This window comes from Cetorhinus maximus, chromosome 19 (genome assembly GCF_964194155.1).
Source record: "Cetorhinus maximus chromosome 19, sCetMax3.hap1.1, whole genome shotgun sequence".
Classification (NCBI taxonomy): domain Eukaryota; kingdom Metazoa; phylum Chordata; class Chondrichthyes; order Lamniformes; family Cetorhinidae; genus Cetorhinus; species Cetorhinus maximus.
Window position 1 is genome coordinate 5,740,073 of NC_135897.1, and position 15,508 is coordinate 5,755,580.

The window sequence follows — 15,508 nt, forward strand, 5'->3', positions numbered from 1 at the left end:
CAGCAAGGTTGGTGAGGGTATGAGGGGGCTGCTGTTTGTAAGGAGTGCCCCCAGGGACCTTCGGTCCAAGAGGGGCACAGAGAAGTTGTAGGCTTACCCATGAGAGAGTTAAGCCTCGTATGGCAGTAGGAGTGTAGGAAGGTTGAGCAATGCTGAAGGACTGAAGTGGGGTTTGGGAGGACAGAGTAACCAAGAGGTGAGAAGTTTAAGGACATAGAGGCAGTGGAGGATCAAGTGAGATGATGGAGAAACAGAGCTGCATCTCATTAGGCTACATGTGGAAATCCAGTTGTGGTGGATGTCGGTGTGACAGAGATAAAGTACATTTTTGTTACTTTTTACAAATGATGGAAGTGAGAATATAGATTCATAGAGTAAGTTGTTACCAAGTAAGTGGTAAAATAGAGGTTTTTAAAATTATGAAGAACTTTGATGAGATGAATAGAGTAAAGATTACATTACCTGGCTAAGAAGCCATTGATGAGGAGTCAATCATTTTAAATGGCCATAGAGAGGAGAGGAAAGTTTAAGAGAAGTTGTTTTTCCATAGAGAGCCGTTAAGATCATGAGACACTTTGCTAAAGGGAATAGTTGAGTAACTGAAACCATTGCATCTTTTTAGAGAAAAGCAAATAACGTTTGAAGAAGATGATGATACAGAATTATCAGACGATAGCACAGCAGTGAGATGAATTATGGACTGCTTTAGCAAAAGCCGTTATGAGATACTGTGGGCTGAATGGGCTCCTTCTGTGTTACAAACTGTTCTAGCTCTAGTTTCTTGGAACTGCTGCTATTTAAGTGGTCCGCAAAAGATTTTTTTATCAGTTTGTACTGAACCCCAAGAATCTCTCACAATTGATCCAAATGCTCATTCATAACCGTTGTTTACCTTTCCTGGAGAAAGTGATGCTAAAGGGAGCTCATTCTACATTAACACTATTAGTTGCCTCATCTCCAAATGCCATAGAGACACTGATTTAGAAAACAGAGACCCATTCTGGTTTTCAACATATTCAAGATTGTCCTATAGGTTTGATGTTCAAAATCCAGCTGTCTGAATATCAGACATTTTTGATATTCAATTAAATTCTTTGATTTCATAAATGCCAAGTCTATGTTGGTGCATTTCTGATGACTATATGAAGAGTTTCACAGCTGGTAAATTAAATAAATAATAAAATAGTTCCTTTCTCAGGAGATCTGGAACAGAGTAAATGCAGGAATGAAGAGACCATTTTTGGGTTCATCCCAAAGGACGGAATCATTGAGAGCTGTACACACACAGGACCCGAACCCATTGCAGCGCTTTAAGATCTGCCTCCACCGGTCCTCCCTATTCTTCAGACACAAAGCTGCTTGTCCCATGGCAAGGTAGAGTCAGTGATTCTCTCTGCACTTCCGCAACATTCCTGGCCACTTTCAGCTCCCATGTCCAAAATCCAGGCAAATCCAAAATCCATAACAGTCTCAGTCCACAGGGTGCCGGATTTTGGATATGGGACCTGGACGCCACACACTGCAGGACCTCAGAAATACATGGCTTTATACATGCCAATGTACTGGATTGGCAACATGGACCTGGTGAGAAAGAGATTTCACTACACACCTTGCTTTCCTTATGCAGCAGATATTGACTTAGAATCATGATGTGTTTGATCTGACAGCTGCCCTCATTTCTCCTGAAATTTTTAGAATTTACTCCTCACCTAACTGTACCTCCTGCTTTCTGAATTCTCATTCTCTCGTCGTACTGGGTGGGATTATGTTCCTTCGCCAGTGGCAGGGCTGTTAGTTTCTTGCTTGCCTCATTCATGCGACAAAGAACGGCCTGAAAACAAAAAAGCAAATTTTACTTCAGTAGGTAAAGGGTTAAGTCCATTAACAATTAATGAACTGATTGTTAAAGAACTAATGCAAGTACCTCACTGCATCCCCCCCACCACCCCAGAGACTGCATACACACTGACCCACGTACATCACAGACACATGTACACTCATGACATATTATATATACTGTTCAATTTGATGCAAGTTCTCAAACCAATAAGTTATGATACTGGGACATATAAAGAAATGTGAAACCCAATGCATTTGTTACCTGTGCTGCACTGAGGAATTATTCTTTGTATTTAATTGGGCAGTACCTTTCATGGGAGTGTAAAATAGGACATTATAGAGGGAGCTTTACTCTATATTTATTCCACACTATAACAGAGCTGTAAGTGTTTGATGGGACAGTGTATCCATTTACACTGAATCTAACTCAGGCTGTACTCATCCTGGAAGTATTTGATGGGGCAATATCGAGGGAGCTGTACTCTGTATCTAAACCCTGATCTGAAGCTACAGACTATTCCAACTGGTACCTCTTGTGCCTGGAGCCCAGCGCCTCCACATCGAACATCAAGCAACTTCAAAGTTATAGTTTTGATTGAAGTCAATGGAGTTGCTCCTGGACAGAGTGGTCTGTCAATGGCAGCACTAGAACAGTCTGGAAATCCCACATGGTGATAAGAAGTTTAACACTTCAACATTGGTGAATACTTGCAATAATTTATTCCAGAAAAGATGGCATACAATGAACTACAAGCCCTCCCCCAAACTCAACTTCCATCTTAAAAAGGAATTAAAAACAAAAAGTGCTGGAGATACTCAGCAGGTCAGGCAGCATCTGTGGAGAAAGAAACAGAGTTAACATTTCAGGTTGATAACCTTTCATCAGAATGAAAGGTGGCTGACCTGAAACTCTGTTTCTCTCTCCACAAATACTACTTGACTGGCTGAGTATCTCCACGGGATTTTCTGGGTTTTTTTTTAAATTTCAGATTTCTAGCATCTACAATGTATTGCTTTTTTAAAAGCACAGGTTTGCTTAGGAAAGAAGATCAGTGTAAATCTCAGCCAGCAGAGCAAACACTGAGAGTGATTGCAGCATAAAACACGAAAATATAAAATATCCCACAACGATCACAACATCTAACAAAGGCACTGCTGTTAAACTGCACGTAGCCATAGATAACAGTTATCAGCATGGGTCAGGCAGGTGTCAATGTACTGAAATGATTCCAGCCAGCTTATCTTCAAGCATTCACTATCTTCTATCATGAGCCTTGTTACATGTTGGATAATAGATAGCTGCAGAGGCATTTCACTCTTCACTTAAATCAGGAGCCTCAGTCCACACCCAAAACCCCCAAGGCGCTAAACTTGAAGATCTGTAAATGGTAAAATAATTTATTTATTTTTTTAAACTTCTCCGTTCATTAGGTGAACCCACTTATTCTCATAGTTCAATGGCAAACTGCTGTCCCGGTTTTTATTTCAGTGTGCTCCAGATCCCTTAGTCCCTTTAGAGCCACACATTTTACAAAAAACTTATCAGGCTTGAATGCCTTTCATGGCACAAGTTCACCTTTTCATTAACACTATGCCATCTGCTGTGGGAGCTCTGCACGACTACTGCCAATTGTACACTGGTGATGTAAAAGACTGATCAGCTACGATGCATCTATATTCAACTCATGTACAGTGCTTCTTGGAGGAATCATCTGTTTCATGCCCACCCCCTTGTGGCTAAAAACAATTTCAGAATGTTTTCAGAGGCAGCACCCAGCTTCACTAACCCTCTGTGCCTTTTCAGTTCAGAGATGAGCAAAGAGCAGTGGCTTGTTGCTACCAAAGAGTTCTCCCAATACATGCTGCACTGGTATGAGGATGACACCCCTGTACACAGCAAATTAGTAATGCAGGGTGCCCCCAGTACGTGATGCACTGGCAAGAGAGAAAGCCCAAGCTTTCTCTTCCCTAACCTCCCCCTCCCCCTCCTGAGATTACCAAATCCAACTCAATACCTTCTGGACACATTTTGCCCACCACGTCATGTGCAGAGTCCAAGTTATAACATATGGGACAGTATGTTCCAGATAACTGGCAGCACAGTCTGTATGGCTCATTGCCACATGGTTCGCTCTTAAGTTTCAAATTCCAGTGTCTTCCTGAAGTCAGTAGAAGACTCTGGACCTTTGGAACTTAACACTCAAAATACACAAGACTGGATTCTCTCTGCAACTATTAACCAGTAAGCCTGTAAGCAATGAGCTGAGACAAGTAATCCACGGTCACATATAGCCAACACGTGATAGGTATAATGAAACATTCAACTTGCATCATGAGTTTTTAACGACACAATGACGACTTCTCTCTCTCTCTCTCTGTTCTACAGCTGGTGAAACTAAATACGGGCTCTTCATCAGGAGCACTAATGTGAGAAACTACTCTGACAAATGTTTACGTTTTGAAAGGAGATGCAGACAATTAGAGAGAGAACAGCCAATGAGTCCATGGAACAAGCGGTGGGGGGAAAATATGAAAAGAAGATAGAAGAAGAAGTTAGAGTGAAAAGAGGAAACACAATGTGAAGGGGTAAACAGAGACAGAGAAATTGATTAGCAGTGGCAGAAATGGAAAAGAGACAAGAAACTGGAACAAAGAGAGGGGGCAATGAGAGACAGGCCAGCAAACAGAGTGTCTGTTCTCTCTGACTCCCCTCGACCAACGTCAAGGAGGGAAAGAGAACAGCAAAAGGGAGAGGAAACAGATACAATGTGAGAGAATGGTAGAGATGGAGAAAGAAACAGATACAGACAGAGTACTGGGAGAAATTGGATAAAGACAGGGAGAGAAGGAGATAAAATGGAGGAGAAGGAACAGTTAGAGACAAAGAGGACCAAGATAAGGGGGACCAGGAGCAGTCAGGCCAAGAGAAAAAAGAGTGTAGACATGGAGAGTGAAAATGGATGTAGTGATAGAGGGGAGAGAAACAGAAACTGAGACAAGGAGAGAGCAAAAGAGATATAGAGAGAGGGAGAAAAAGTATAGCAAAGAATCAGAAAGAGGCAGGGAGTAACAGGAATCAGATAAATTTCAGAGAAGAGATACAGGAAGGGGAAGAAAGACAGAGGGAGTAAAGAAGAAAGAGAAAATGAGAAAGAATGGGGTAGTAAAGGGCAAGAGAGAGTGAGAGGAGAAAGAATAAGGAACAAGAAAGCGACAGAGAAAAAAAAGTCTGAAGAGATGGAAGAGATGAAGTGCAGTTGCATATGGATTGTTATGCATCAACAGACCATGATATCTCCAGCACAGATCTGCATTACTCATGCGAATTTCATACCCTGCTGTCACCAAGATTTGCAACGTATAAATCTTTGTCCACCAGCAGAACACACGTAGCAGTCGATCCATCTTTCCAGGCAGGTTTCCTGCAGTGAGACACCATACAAGAGTTAGTTCACTGACCCAAGTTTATGGAGGACTTTATGCAATACTATGCCTGCATGATTAAGGGCTCTACTTAAAATACTGATCTGCTAAACAGACCAGCACATCACACACGTCGATAATGAGGCATCAAAGGTCTTTTGGCAATGCCAGGAGGAAACAGGGACAAAGCCAAATAAAGAGAAGACACTTCCTACATGCAAGTCGTGACTGAAGAGGGAAAAAAGATCTACAGGAGGATAAGTAGCCCTGAGGCTCTCTCCTGTAGACGTTAAACACATCACAACCAGCTGCTTCGCATTTGTGGGATGGGGCATGTCATTGGAAGATCTGACAGAGGGAGGACAAAACCAAACATATCCTGTCAACAATGGCTGGGCAAACAGAACTAGTCACAAGCCAAATATGCAAAAAATTTTCACAAACCATCCCAACATGCACGTCTGCAGTACAATGAGCACTTTGGGTTCCTCAATTTAGCAGTATGGACGCGGATTTTAACACAAACCTACATCTTCCTGCTCTTAGTCCAGCTGACCACTGGCATGATGCCTGATACTTCCACCACACAGTACCTGCATAAGGAACCCACAGCAGATTTTAACCACTAGATACCAGCGAGAACAGGAAAAATAGGTAGAACTCCAAACCAATCCCTGAACAAACTGAAGTGACTGCAGTAATAGTAAAATTGCCTGTATTACTGCCCCTCTCTACTTACAAGCCTTGTAAGACAACTCTTTCTGTTTTCACCCTTCTCTTTCACAGAAAGATGCTGACTCGTGCTGGTTACTACTTCACAGTGGCTGCTCTCCAGAATTTAATTCAATAAGCTATTCTTTACATGATGACAGAAAGTTGGGGGTGGTATTTTAGCTACCCTTGCCCGGGGGAAACTGGATGAAGGGGGTGCAGAGGGTGGTAGCAGTTAATGACACCTACCCAGGGCCTAAGCTAAATACTCAGACTGATTCCTAATGAGGGCATTGGGGCCACAAGGGAACAGGCAAAAGCCACTAGAAACAGTAGCTGGTGCCAGAGGGTGCCCAGGAATGTAATGTCTCATTAAAAAAAAAGGTTTCCTCATAGGCCAGGAGAACCAGAAGTAATCTTTCAGGCTCAAGAAGAAAGCTGGGCCTCCCCTCCTCCCCAGCTAGGATTCCCCTCCTGAACATTTCATCAAGTTCTGGGAGCCATTCTGGGATCCCCTGCGACAGCTTCTTGACACCTGATTTTACCTGCTGGGCAGCATCTTTCCGGCCTTATTGCCGAGGTGTCAGCAAGCAGCTAGTTAATGAAACTTGGCTGTTAAAAATCAGCCAAGGCTGTCTGCTGCTACACCGAGATGGACACTGCTGCTCACAGTGCCATGTGCCCACCCAGATTGGATTAACTGGCAAGGCTAAAGCTAAAAAACTTTCTTCAATTATTCACTTTAGTTAGCGACCATTCTGTGCTGTCAGGTTGCCTGAATCAGGAGAGGTGGTGGAGGTAAAGGTGGGTGTCAATGTGATACAAGACAGCTTATATGAGGAATATGAGTGCCCAAGGTTGGAACTTGGGCACAGTACAGGTGTCCATGGGCCATTGAAGATGTGATGGCTACACTGGGAAAGGTAGGAATGGAACAAATGGTTTAGCGGCAGTGCCAAAGGTGTGCATGAGGAGGAGGTGGTGATGGCAATAATTCTGACAGCTAAGAACAAACTCCGAAGGGAGGGAGTAGATGACATGGTCAATAAGCAGCGAGTCAAGGAAAGGTAGTTGACTTGACAGGATGTTGTATTCAAGAGAAGGTTGGTGGACCAGGCAGTTGGTTTCAGAGGAGGAAAGGAGTCTGATGAGTGAAAAAAAATGTATTTGATCCATGTATCACATCAGAGATTGTGATTTGCTCTTGCACTCGATAATCGCCTCGTGTGCCCAGTCAATAATTTGCATCTTTGGGATATTCTTTTGGCTTCTTTGGCTGGAAACAAGACATAACCAGAGAACGATATGAAAACAGGCTCTCTCAGAATTTGGAGCACAAGTGAAATTCCTCTACCAACGACAGGAATTCAATGATCAACGCAATAACTAAACCAAGGGTTCAGTGGAGAAAGGCAAGGGAGTCTGACAAAAAATTGCATAGATCAGGAATGTTCCCACATGAAACCCTGATCCGTGCCAAGAGAAGGAGATGCTACAGTTGGCCTCAACTGTGCTTGGGAGGTGTAAAAGAACAATTAACCCAATTTCGGAATACTACCACTCACTGGCTTGATGCCTGCTTGAGAAAGCCCTCATCCGTCTGCTTGAAGGTCATTAGAAGGCACTTCTTAATGGTCTTCTCTATACTATTCACTTCTCCTGCATAGAGAGTAATTAAAAGAAAACCTGATTATTCTGCACCAAATCATCTCACTTGAATGTGGGAGTTCAAAGTTCATTGAGGTATCAACAGGAGTAATGAAAACAAGGTCATGTTCATCCTGCAAGTCCTAGGCACACATACTTCAGAGTTCAAAATCTGTTCACTGAAATTTCATTCTGGAAACTTGCAGCAGATCAAAGTAGTCGCTCATGCTGGGCTCAACCTGGAGTCTCACATCTTGGACTGATAACAATGCTGGAATCCTGGAGGGATATCTATGAGACGTTTAGCCAACAGGAGCCAGGATAATGTAAAAAAAAATTCCACTTAACTATATTTTAACTACTCAAATCATTTATGTTTCTGTGCCAATGACAGAGTAACATCTTAATTTTAATTTAGAATAAGATCCAAAGTGAACATTGAAGAGTGATATTCTGCAGAGATCCTATGAGGGAGCTCCTCAAATGAAAACAATAAGAAATCACAATCTAATGCTTAGCTATTCTGTTGGATACTTTGATATGTACAGTCGAGGAAAAACACATTAGCCCGAGTTACTAATGGAGTTGTGCTTTAAAAAAAGTAACACTGTCTGATCATAAAGTATCTTCAGGACTAAACCTCACTCCCATCCCATCAGGGGACAACTTCGGGGTTAAACGTCACATACATCTGATAAAGGAGTCATGTCCATGACTAAACCCCACTCTCACATAGCCAGTCCTATAAGTGATTGGATACCAGTTCACCTACTGAGCTTGAATTTCAGATTAAATGTTGCAGTTCGCCTTTTCTGCAGCAGTATTGTTACCTTTGGGAAAGTTCCTGGCCAGATTGAGGTGAAGGTTCTGTGCTGCGTACTTGGATGCTCGTGTTCCACCATGGCCATCAAAAACAGCAAAGTATGACAATCGAGAGCTAAACCAGAGGCAGAGAAGAAAGGGAAGAAAGGAGGTTTGAGAGAAATGATAACTGCATTATTCAGCAAACTGTTCATATCACCTGAAAAAACTGTTCAACTCAATTTCATTCTCAGGGCGTGAGCAGGGCCAGTATTAACAGTCCATCCTAGCTGCCCTGGGCAAAGTGGCTTGAAAGGCCTCTTCAGAAGCAATTAAGAGTCAACAGAGTTGGTGTGGGACTGGAGTCAAATATAGGCCAAACCGGGCATGGATGGCAGGTTTCCTATCCTACAGGACCGATGAGAACTCGTTGGATTTTTATAATGATTCTACAGCCTTGTGCCACATAGACATTTTTGTTCTCCCAAATTCGCAAATTGCCTTGGCGGGGTGTGAGCTCTGATCAATAGACCAGTAACATATCTGCTGCACTGCTGTACACCCTACTTAGCTGCCAGGACTAATGTTCTATGATAAGAAACCCACATAGTGTTAGATCTCCACAAACTACACTGCACAGAACCAGTTGGCAGGATTACACATGGGCTTGAGTGTGCTCATGCAGGCATGTGGTACAAAGCAAGGGATGTGGGGTAGGAGTGAGTGTGAATCTAGGCCTTTAGCCTCTCCAAAGGGGGCAGTATCACAAACCACCCTCGCAAACTCAAAAAGGGGGGTGCAGTAGAGGCTAGGAACAATGCTCCAGTCTGTGCTTTGCCATACAAGAACTCCCGAGACCATAGAGAATGGTCTGTTGCATAGTAAAGCTCCCTCTAGTCTACCTATAAACTGTGGGTAGTAAGCTAGTGCTCACCCTGTAAACATCAAGGCCGCTCCAAGTTCTGTCACTTTGATACTTACATTTCCGATGGCAACCGTGTGAAGCTCAACGTAAAATCGTCAATTATAACATGCGCATCCTGCATTTCCTCTCGTTCGCCCTTTCTCTCTGCAACATAACCCTTTAAGGTGACAAATCCTGAAGGAAAACACAAAAAACTATTTACAAAACTGTAGATGCTGAAAATCTGCTCATCACTACTTTACAAAATATCTCTCCAATCCCCCCACCCCCTCCCCATGTTAAACAAACATACGAATTAGGAGGTGGCAGCAGCCATTTAGCCCCTCAAGCTTACTCCGTCATTTGATAAGATCATAAGATCTGATCGTGGCCTCTACTTTCCTGTCTAGCCCCTACGACTAATGAGCAAAAAAATTTCTCCTCATCTCAGTCTTATTAGCCCCTTATTTTTACACTGTGTCCCCTAGTTCTAGTCTGCCCCACAAAAGGGAAACATCTTTTCAGCGTCCACCCTGTCAAGTTCCCTCAGGGTCTTATGTGTCAATAAGATTGCCTCTCATGCTTCCAAGCTCCAATGGGTACAGGCCCAACCTGTCCAACTGTTCTTCATAGGACAACCCCTTCATCCCCAGTAATCAGTCAAGTGAACCTTGACTGCACTGCTCCCAATGCAATTATATCCTTTCTTAAATAAGGAGACCACAGTTCTCTAGATGTGGTCTCACCAACACCCTATACTTCTCTAGCTAAACATCCCCCTACTTTTATATTCCATTCCTCTTGCAATAAACACCAAATTCCATTTGCCTTCTTAATCACTTGCTGTGCCTGCATACTAACATTTTGGTGATTCATGTACCAGGACATCCAGATTCCTCTGTACCAGAGTTTTGCAATCTCTCTCCATTTACATAATATGCTGTTTTTCTATTCTTCCTGCCAAATTGCACAACTTCACATCTTCTCACATAATTCTCTATCTGCCAAATTTTTACCCACTCACTTAACCTATCTATTTCTCTTTGTAGATGCCTTATGTTCTCTTCACAACTCATTCCCTAACTATCTTTGTGTCATCAGCAAATTTAATAAGCATACATTTGGTCCCCTCATCAAAGTCATTGATATAGGTTGTAAATTGTTGAGGCCCCAGCACTGATCCCTGTGGCACTCCACACGTTACATCTTGCCAACTCAAAAATGACCCATTTACCTCCACACAGTTTCCTGTGAGCTAACCAATCCTCTATCCACGTTAATATGTTACCCCCTATACCATGCGCTCTCATCTTGGGTAGTGACCTTTGACGTGGCACCTTGTCAAATGCCTTCTGGAAATCCAAGTATACCACATTTACAGGTTCCCCTTTAATTATGTTGCTTGTTATTTCCTCGACAAACTCTAATAAATTAGTCAAACATGATTTCCCTTTCACAAAACCATGTTGACTCTGTCTGATTGCATTAAGATTAAGTGCCCTGCTATAACCTCCTTAATAATAGATTCCAGCATTTTCCCTATGACAGATGTTAGGCTAACTGGCCTGTACCTGTTTTCTGCCTCCCTGATTTCTTGAATAGAGCAGTTACATTTGTTGTTTTCCAATTTGATGGGAACAAGGACTTCTCCCTTGCCCTCTACTGCTTGCACCCTACCCTCCGTTTCTCCTGAAAGCACTGGTTCGTGCTGGGGTATGGTCATGTGGATTTAGGAAACAACTTACATTTATATAGGGCCTTCAAAGTAAAACTATCAAACAAAATTTTACATTGGCCCACATAAGAAGGTATCAAGACAGGCGACAAAAGGTTAGACAAAGAGAAATTTTTTACAGGGGGTCTTAAAGGAGAGAAGGTAGAGAGGGGGAGAGGTTTTGGAAATGGAATTCCAGAACTTGGGGCTTAGGCAGCTGAAGGAATGGCTGCCAGTGGTGCAGCGATTAAAATCCGAGACCTACTAGAGGCTAGAATTGGAGAAGCACAGAGATCGGAGGTCTTTTTGGCTTGGGGAGGTTAGAGAAAGGGATGGGCAAGGCCATGAGGAGAATTGAGAACAAGGTTGGGGAGCAAAAGGGCCTAATGGTCTATTTCTGCTCCTGTTTCTTATGTTAGATTCACATTTTCACCATCATTTGTAAATGCAAATGGAACATTTATTTCATGCCTCTTATTTCTTCATTCCTTCGCAACTAGATGTCTATCTTCATCCCTGAACGGACTTGCTCTCTTTGCTAAGTACTCTTATAAAAGACATAATTTCTTTTATATCGTCTGGTGCCAATTTTTCATGTTCCCTTTTATTTTGCACTCTTCTTCTCATATTTGAAGATTCCCCATCACAGATGTCAACCATTTTGCTGCCCAGTTAATTCAGCCCAGATCTCTCTCATTGTGCTGAAATTTGTCTCTCTCCAGTTCATCATTCATAACTTCTAATTCTTCATTGCCCTTTTCTGCTTTCAAGTTGAACCAAATTACATTGTGATCACTATTTCCCTAATTGCTCGCTATTATTTGTATATTTATCATAATGACAATCTGCAGCATTATACTGGATTGCAAAAAGACATAAATGGGAGATAGGAAACAGAGGTGGAAAAGAGCTGGAGGAAAAAATGAGTGGAAAAAATTTTCAAAAGACATACCTGCGACAAATCTTTTTCTAAGTGATTGTCCCTTTTGGATAAATATTTTATTAACTAGGTCTCCATTAACCAGTGTGTTCTGTACCTGCTGTTAGTCCTTTTCTCACTCTGCCCATTTGGCTACGATACCTTTGCAAAGCTTCTTCTCCTCATGGCCTTTGGATCCATTCTGATCCGTCAATTTGCGTTTCTCTCCCTTCAGGTCATTTTTGGCTTCTGGAAGCTCCCCAAACAGATCAGGTACATGAGGTGCTGGCAGATGTAAGGAACAAGACAGCAATTTAAATGCAAGCGCAAAACAATGAAGTTATGACAACATTAACAAGCCTTTTTTCATACTGCACCTTTCATGTAAGCTATTCTGTTTATCTTACCACCCTTGGCAAGCGTGCTGATCAACACACCATTATAGCATTTATGATGCGATAGGGATGCCAGTATCAAAGGGCTCTACTTGGGACAGGATCTTGCTGTCTGCCTGCAAAGAGCTACCATGGCACCTGGAGGCCAGGACATCTTTTTGATTCAGGCTTTGATTCAGAAATGCAGCTTTGGTGAAGATTTGTCAGAATAATAAGTTCACAAACACAAACTTGTAAGAGCTGTATAAATACAAGAGGTTGTTCCAGAATTACTGAGTTAGCCTTGCGTCAAAACTTTATTCATCAGCCAATAATTGAGGCAGATAGGCATCCACCCCATCATTGTTCTGGAGTACGGGCTCTTGCCTCCAATTTAGAAGGTTCAGGACTTTGATCTACAATCTAGGTGGTCATTCTAGGACATTATGGAGGGAGCACCAATTTGTCATTCACCTGAAACATCCAAAGGATGTTACAGAATTCACTGGACATTTTCCAGGGAGAGCAGGGAGTTCTCCTGGTGGCCTCTCCAATATTTCTCCCTCAACCAATATCAAAAACAGACCAACTATTCCAGCCATTGCATTACTATTTGTGCAAAATTACGGTGCAAGAAATAGGTGTCCTACATGGAATAGTGAATGCACTTCAAAGCATTTCCTTGTATGTGAAATCCCTTGGTACATTTCCAAGAGATGTCACATAGATTTGTGTATAGTCCTCACCACTGACAACATCCATGCTCATCATGGATGGCCATTTATATTGGGTAAATTGTGCCAACTATCTGGCATTGCTACAAAAGTCAATTACAAAGGCAATGCCTATAATGCATCAAGCATGCTGGTGATTTTGGGCAAATCTTCACACTCCACACATGCCTGCACAGTTTTTTTTATGATGGACAATGCTCAGGTTCATTTGCAGCGAGAACTCCAGGAAGCATCAGCACTGCCACGGGTCTCCGTCACAATCCTCTCTTTGCTGGCAGTCTCGCATTTTCTGCTGGTGCTGCTGTACGTCAGTCCAGGAACTGAGTGGCAACTGCAACCCACGCAAATCCATATTTCAGTGACCAGGAAAGCCAGCCCACTTAAATCACAGCACTGAAGATTGGTTCTACCAGTCTGTGATCTTAGCTGATAAATTGCATTAACACCAATATACTCTTTCAGTAATGGAGGCTTTACTTGCTTTTTGAATTGTAAATAGCAGCCAATGTTGTTGCTGGACTTATCTAGAGCACTACAGGGGAAATCACATCTAGGTCAACATATTCTAATGTTGCGATACACTGAATTCATCACCTCAAATTGCTCCCATCACTATCATCCCCATGACAGATCTGTAAGTAACAGTACATCATTCCAGTGTTATATAGCTGAAAAATCTCTCCCCAGGGGCAATCTGGAGAAAGGAGACAAAAATCTTTTATTGTGTATAGAGAATAAAGATTGCATAATACTGGAATCACATACCAACCCCAATTGGGAATAAGGAGAGGAATTGCATCCACCATCAGCCATGTTGCATACTGGAAACAAATTGTGAAACCATAATTCGTGCTTCACATGATTCCCGAGTATTCTCCTCTCTCGGTGCTATACAATCACTTCTCAAACATGAGGCCTTGGCTTCTGGTGGGGTGGAAGGGCGGGGGGCCTTCAGACAGGAAGCCAAGGTAATGAGTAGACAGGGACAGAGAGAAACGGGATCCTGTTAGATGGAGACCCCCATCCTCATTTGTGTCAGAAAGCAGCATGTGTATTACAATGTCAAGTAAATGAGAGAAACATAGCATGCAAGATTTTCCTGCCATTTGCTTTTTAGTGGCTATGATAGTGCAGTGAATATGTTGCTGTTGCAATCTTGAAGGCTGAGTTAGAGAATACCAGTTCAAATTCCACCATTACAGTTTGAGAATTTGAATACAGTTAAAGAAAAGCTGTTAAAGCAATGATGAAGCTGCTGGTTTGTCATAAAAACCCAAACAGTTCACTAATGCTGTTTAGGGAAGGAAACCTTACCCGGTCCCACACCAAAGCAGTTGACTCTTGACTGCCCACTGAAATGGTTCATCAAGCCACTCCATCATATCAAACCAATGCAACAGTAGCTCTAGGGAAAAGTACACCACCAACTTCTCAAGAGCACCTGGGGATGAACAATAAAAGCCGGCCTTGCCAATAACCTCAACGTGCCGAGAATGGTTTTTTTTTGTCTGGTTATAAATCCAGTACATCACTGCTGTCCAGCATTGCCATGGACTTCGAGGAGGAAGGGAAGGCAATGGCGTCAAATTTAAAATGCTAGCTTCGTCTACTGTGAACAACTATGCTTCCAAAATTGGCAAAACCAGTTTGCCTTTTTTAAAAAATCCCCCATGGAAGCTGAGGGGTTGTGGGGGCAGGGCAGGGCCAGAGTTGGGGGGGCGGGGTGCAGTTGGTGAAGGAAGACGACAGCGGGGAGAACAAGTAACAAACCTCAACTGGCGCCATTAAAATGGCACAATTACTGATCCCAACAATAAATAAACAATAATCAAAAGCCCACATCAATAACACAAAGCAGGAGCAGATCAGCAAATGGTACAGGAGCTTTACTCTGGCTGCGTTTACCTACGTCTGGGCTGCTTGGGTCTGGTAGGTTATCAAAGAGTGAAGGTTCTGACTTCTGCACGTCTCCTCCTAATGAACAAAAGAAAGCAAACAGATTCATAATAGTCAGAGTTTTCTCAACTATTTCTTCCAAGTCATCTACAGTTCCCTGACTTGGCAGGTGGGGAATATGCTGCTCGCAGCTCTCTGCCTGCTGCTGGTAGTTCAACATATAGAACAGAAGCAACTTGAGTGCAGAATATGTGCGTCCTCCCCTGGCCTGCCACCAAGTGAATTTTCCCTGCCTAGGTGATAGGCCCGAGTGCAAAAAACTGGGGACTAGAAAGTGCCTGGTGGGCACCTTGATCTCTCTCCCTCTTCATGTCGCATCCTCATTGCTCAAGGGTTACTAAGCATGGTTATTGACATGATGTCGCTATAGGGCAAGGCTGGGAGGCAGGCCTCAAGAACTACCTCGGCCAGTATGGGGATTGAACCCACGCTGTTGGTGCTATTCTGTGCCACCCTCCAGCCAGGCATCTGGATAACTGAGCTAAT

The 15,508-nt window shown here is 42.8% G+C and overlaps 1 protein-coding gene across 8 annotated transcripts in view; it reads right to left on the minus strand.

The window, feature by feature from the left end:
* ilkap (integrin-linked kinase-associated serine/threonine phosphatase) overlaps positions 1 to 15,508 on the minus strand; it is a 54,073-nt gene that overhangs the window by 31,577 nt on the left and 6,988 nt on the right. For 2 of the 8 annotated variants that reach the window (XM_078563428.1, XM_078563427.1), the window contains exons 2-9: positions 14,976 to 15,040; positions 13,661 to 13,760; positions 12,077 to 12,243; positions 9,403 to 9,520; positions 8,451 to 8,557; positions 7,539 to 7,632; positions 5,174 to 5,261; positions 1,710 to 1,831 (exon numbers count right to left, since the gene is read on the minus strand). In XM_078563428.1, coding sequence (XP_078419554.1) covers positions 1,710 to 1,831; positions 5,174 to 5,261; positions 7,539 to 7,632; positions 8,451 to 8,557; positions 9,403 to 9,520; positions 12,077 to 12,107 — 560 coding nt within the window. In that variant the 5' untranslated portion in view covers positions 12,108 to 12,243; positions 13,661 to 13,760; positions 14,976 to 15,040. Of the gene's footprint in view, positions 1 to 1,709; positions 1,832 to 5,173; positions 5,262 to 7,538; positions 7,633 to 8,450; positions 8,558 to 9,402; positions 9,521 to 12,076; positions 12,244 to 13,660; positions 13,761 to 14,971; positions 15,041 to 15,508 lie in introns of all 8 variants that reach the window. The other 6 variants (XM_078563426.1, XM_078563423.1, XM_078563430.1 and 3 more) reach the window with 4 other exon arrangements.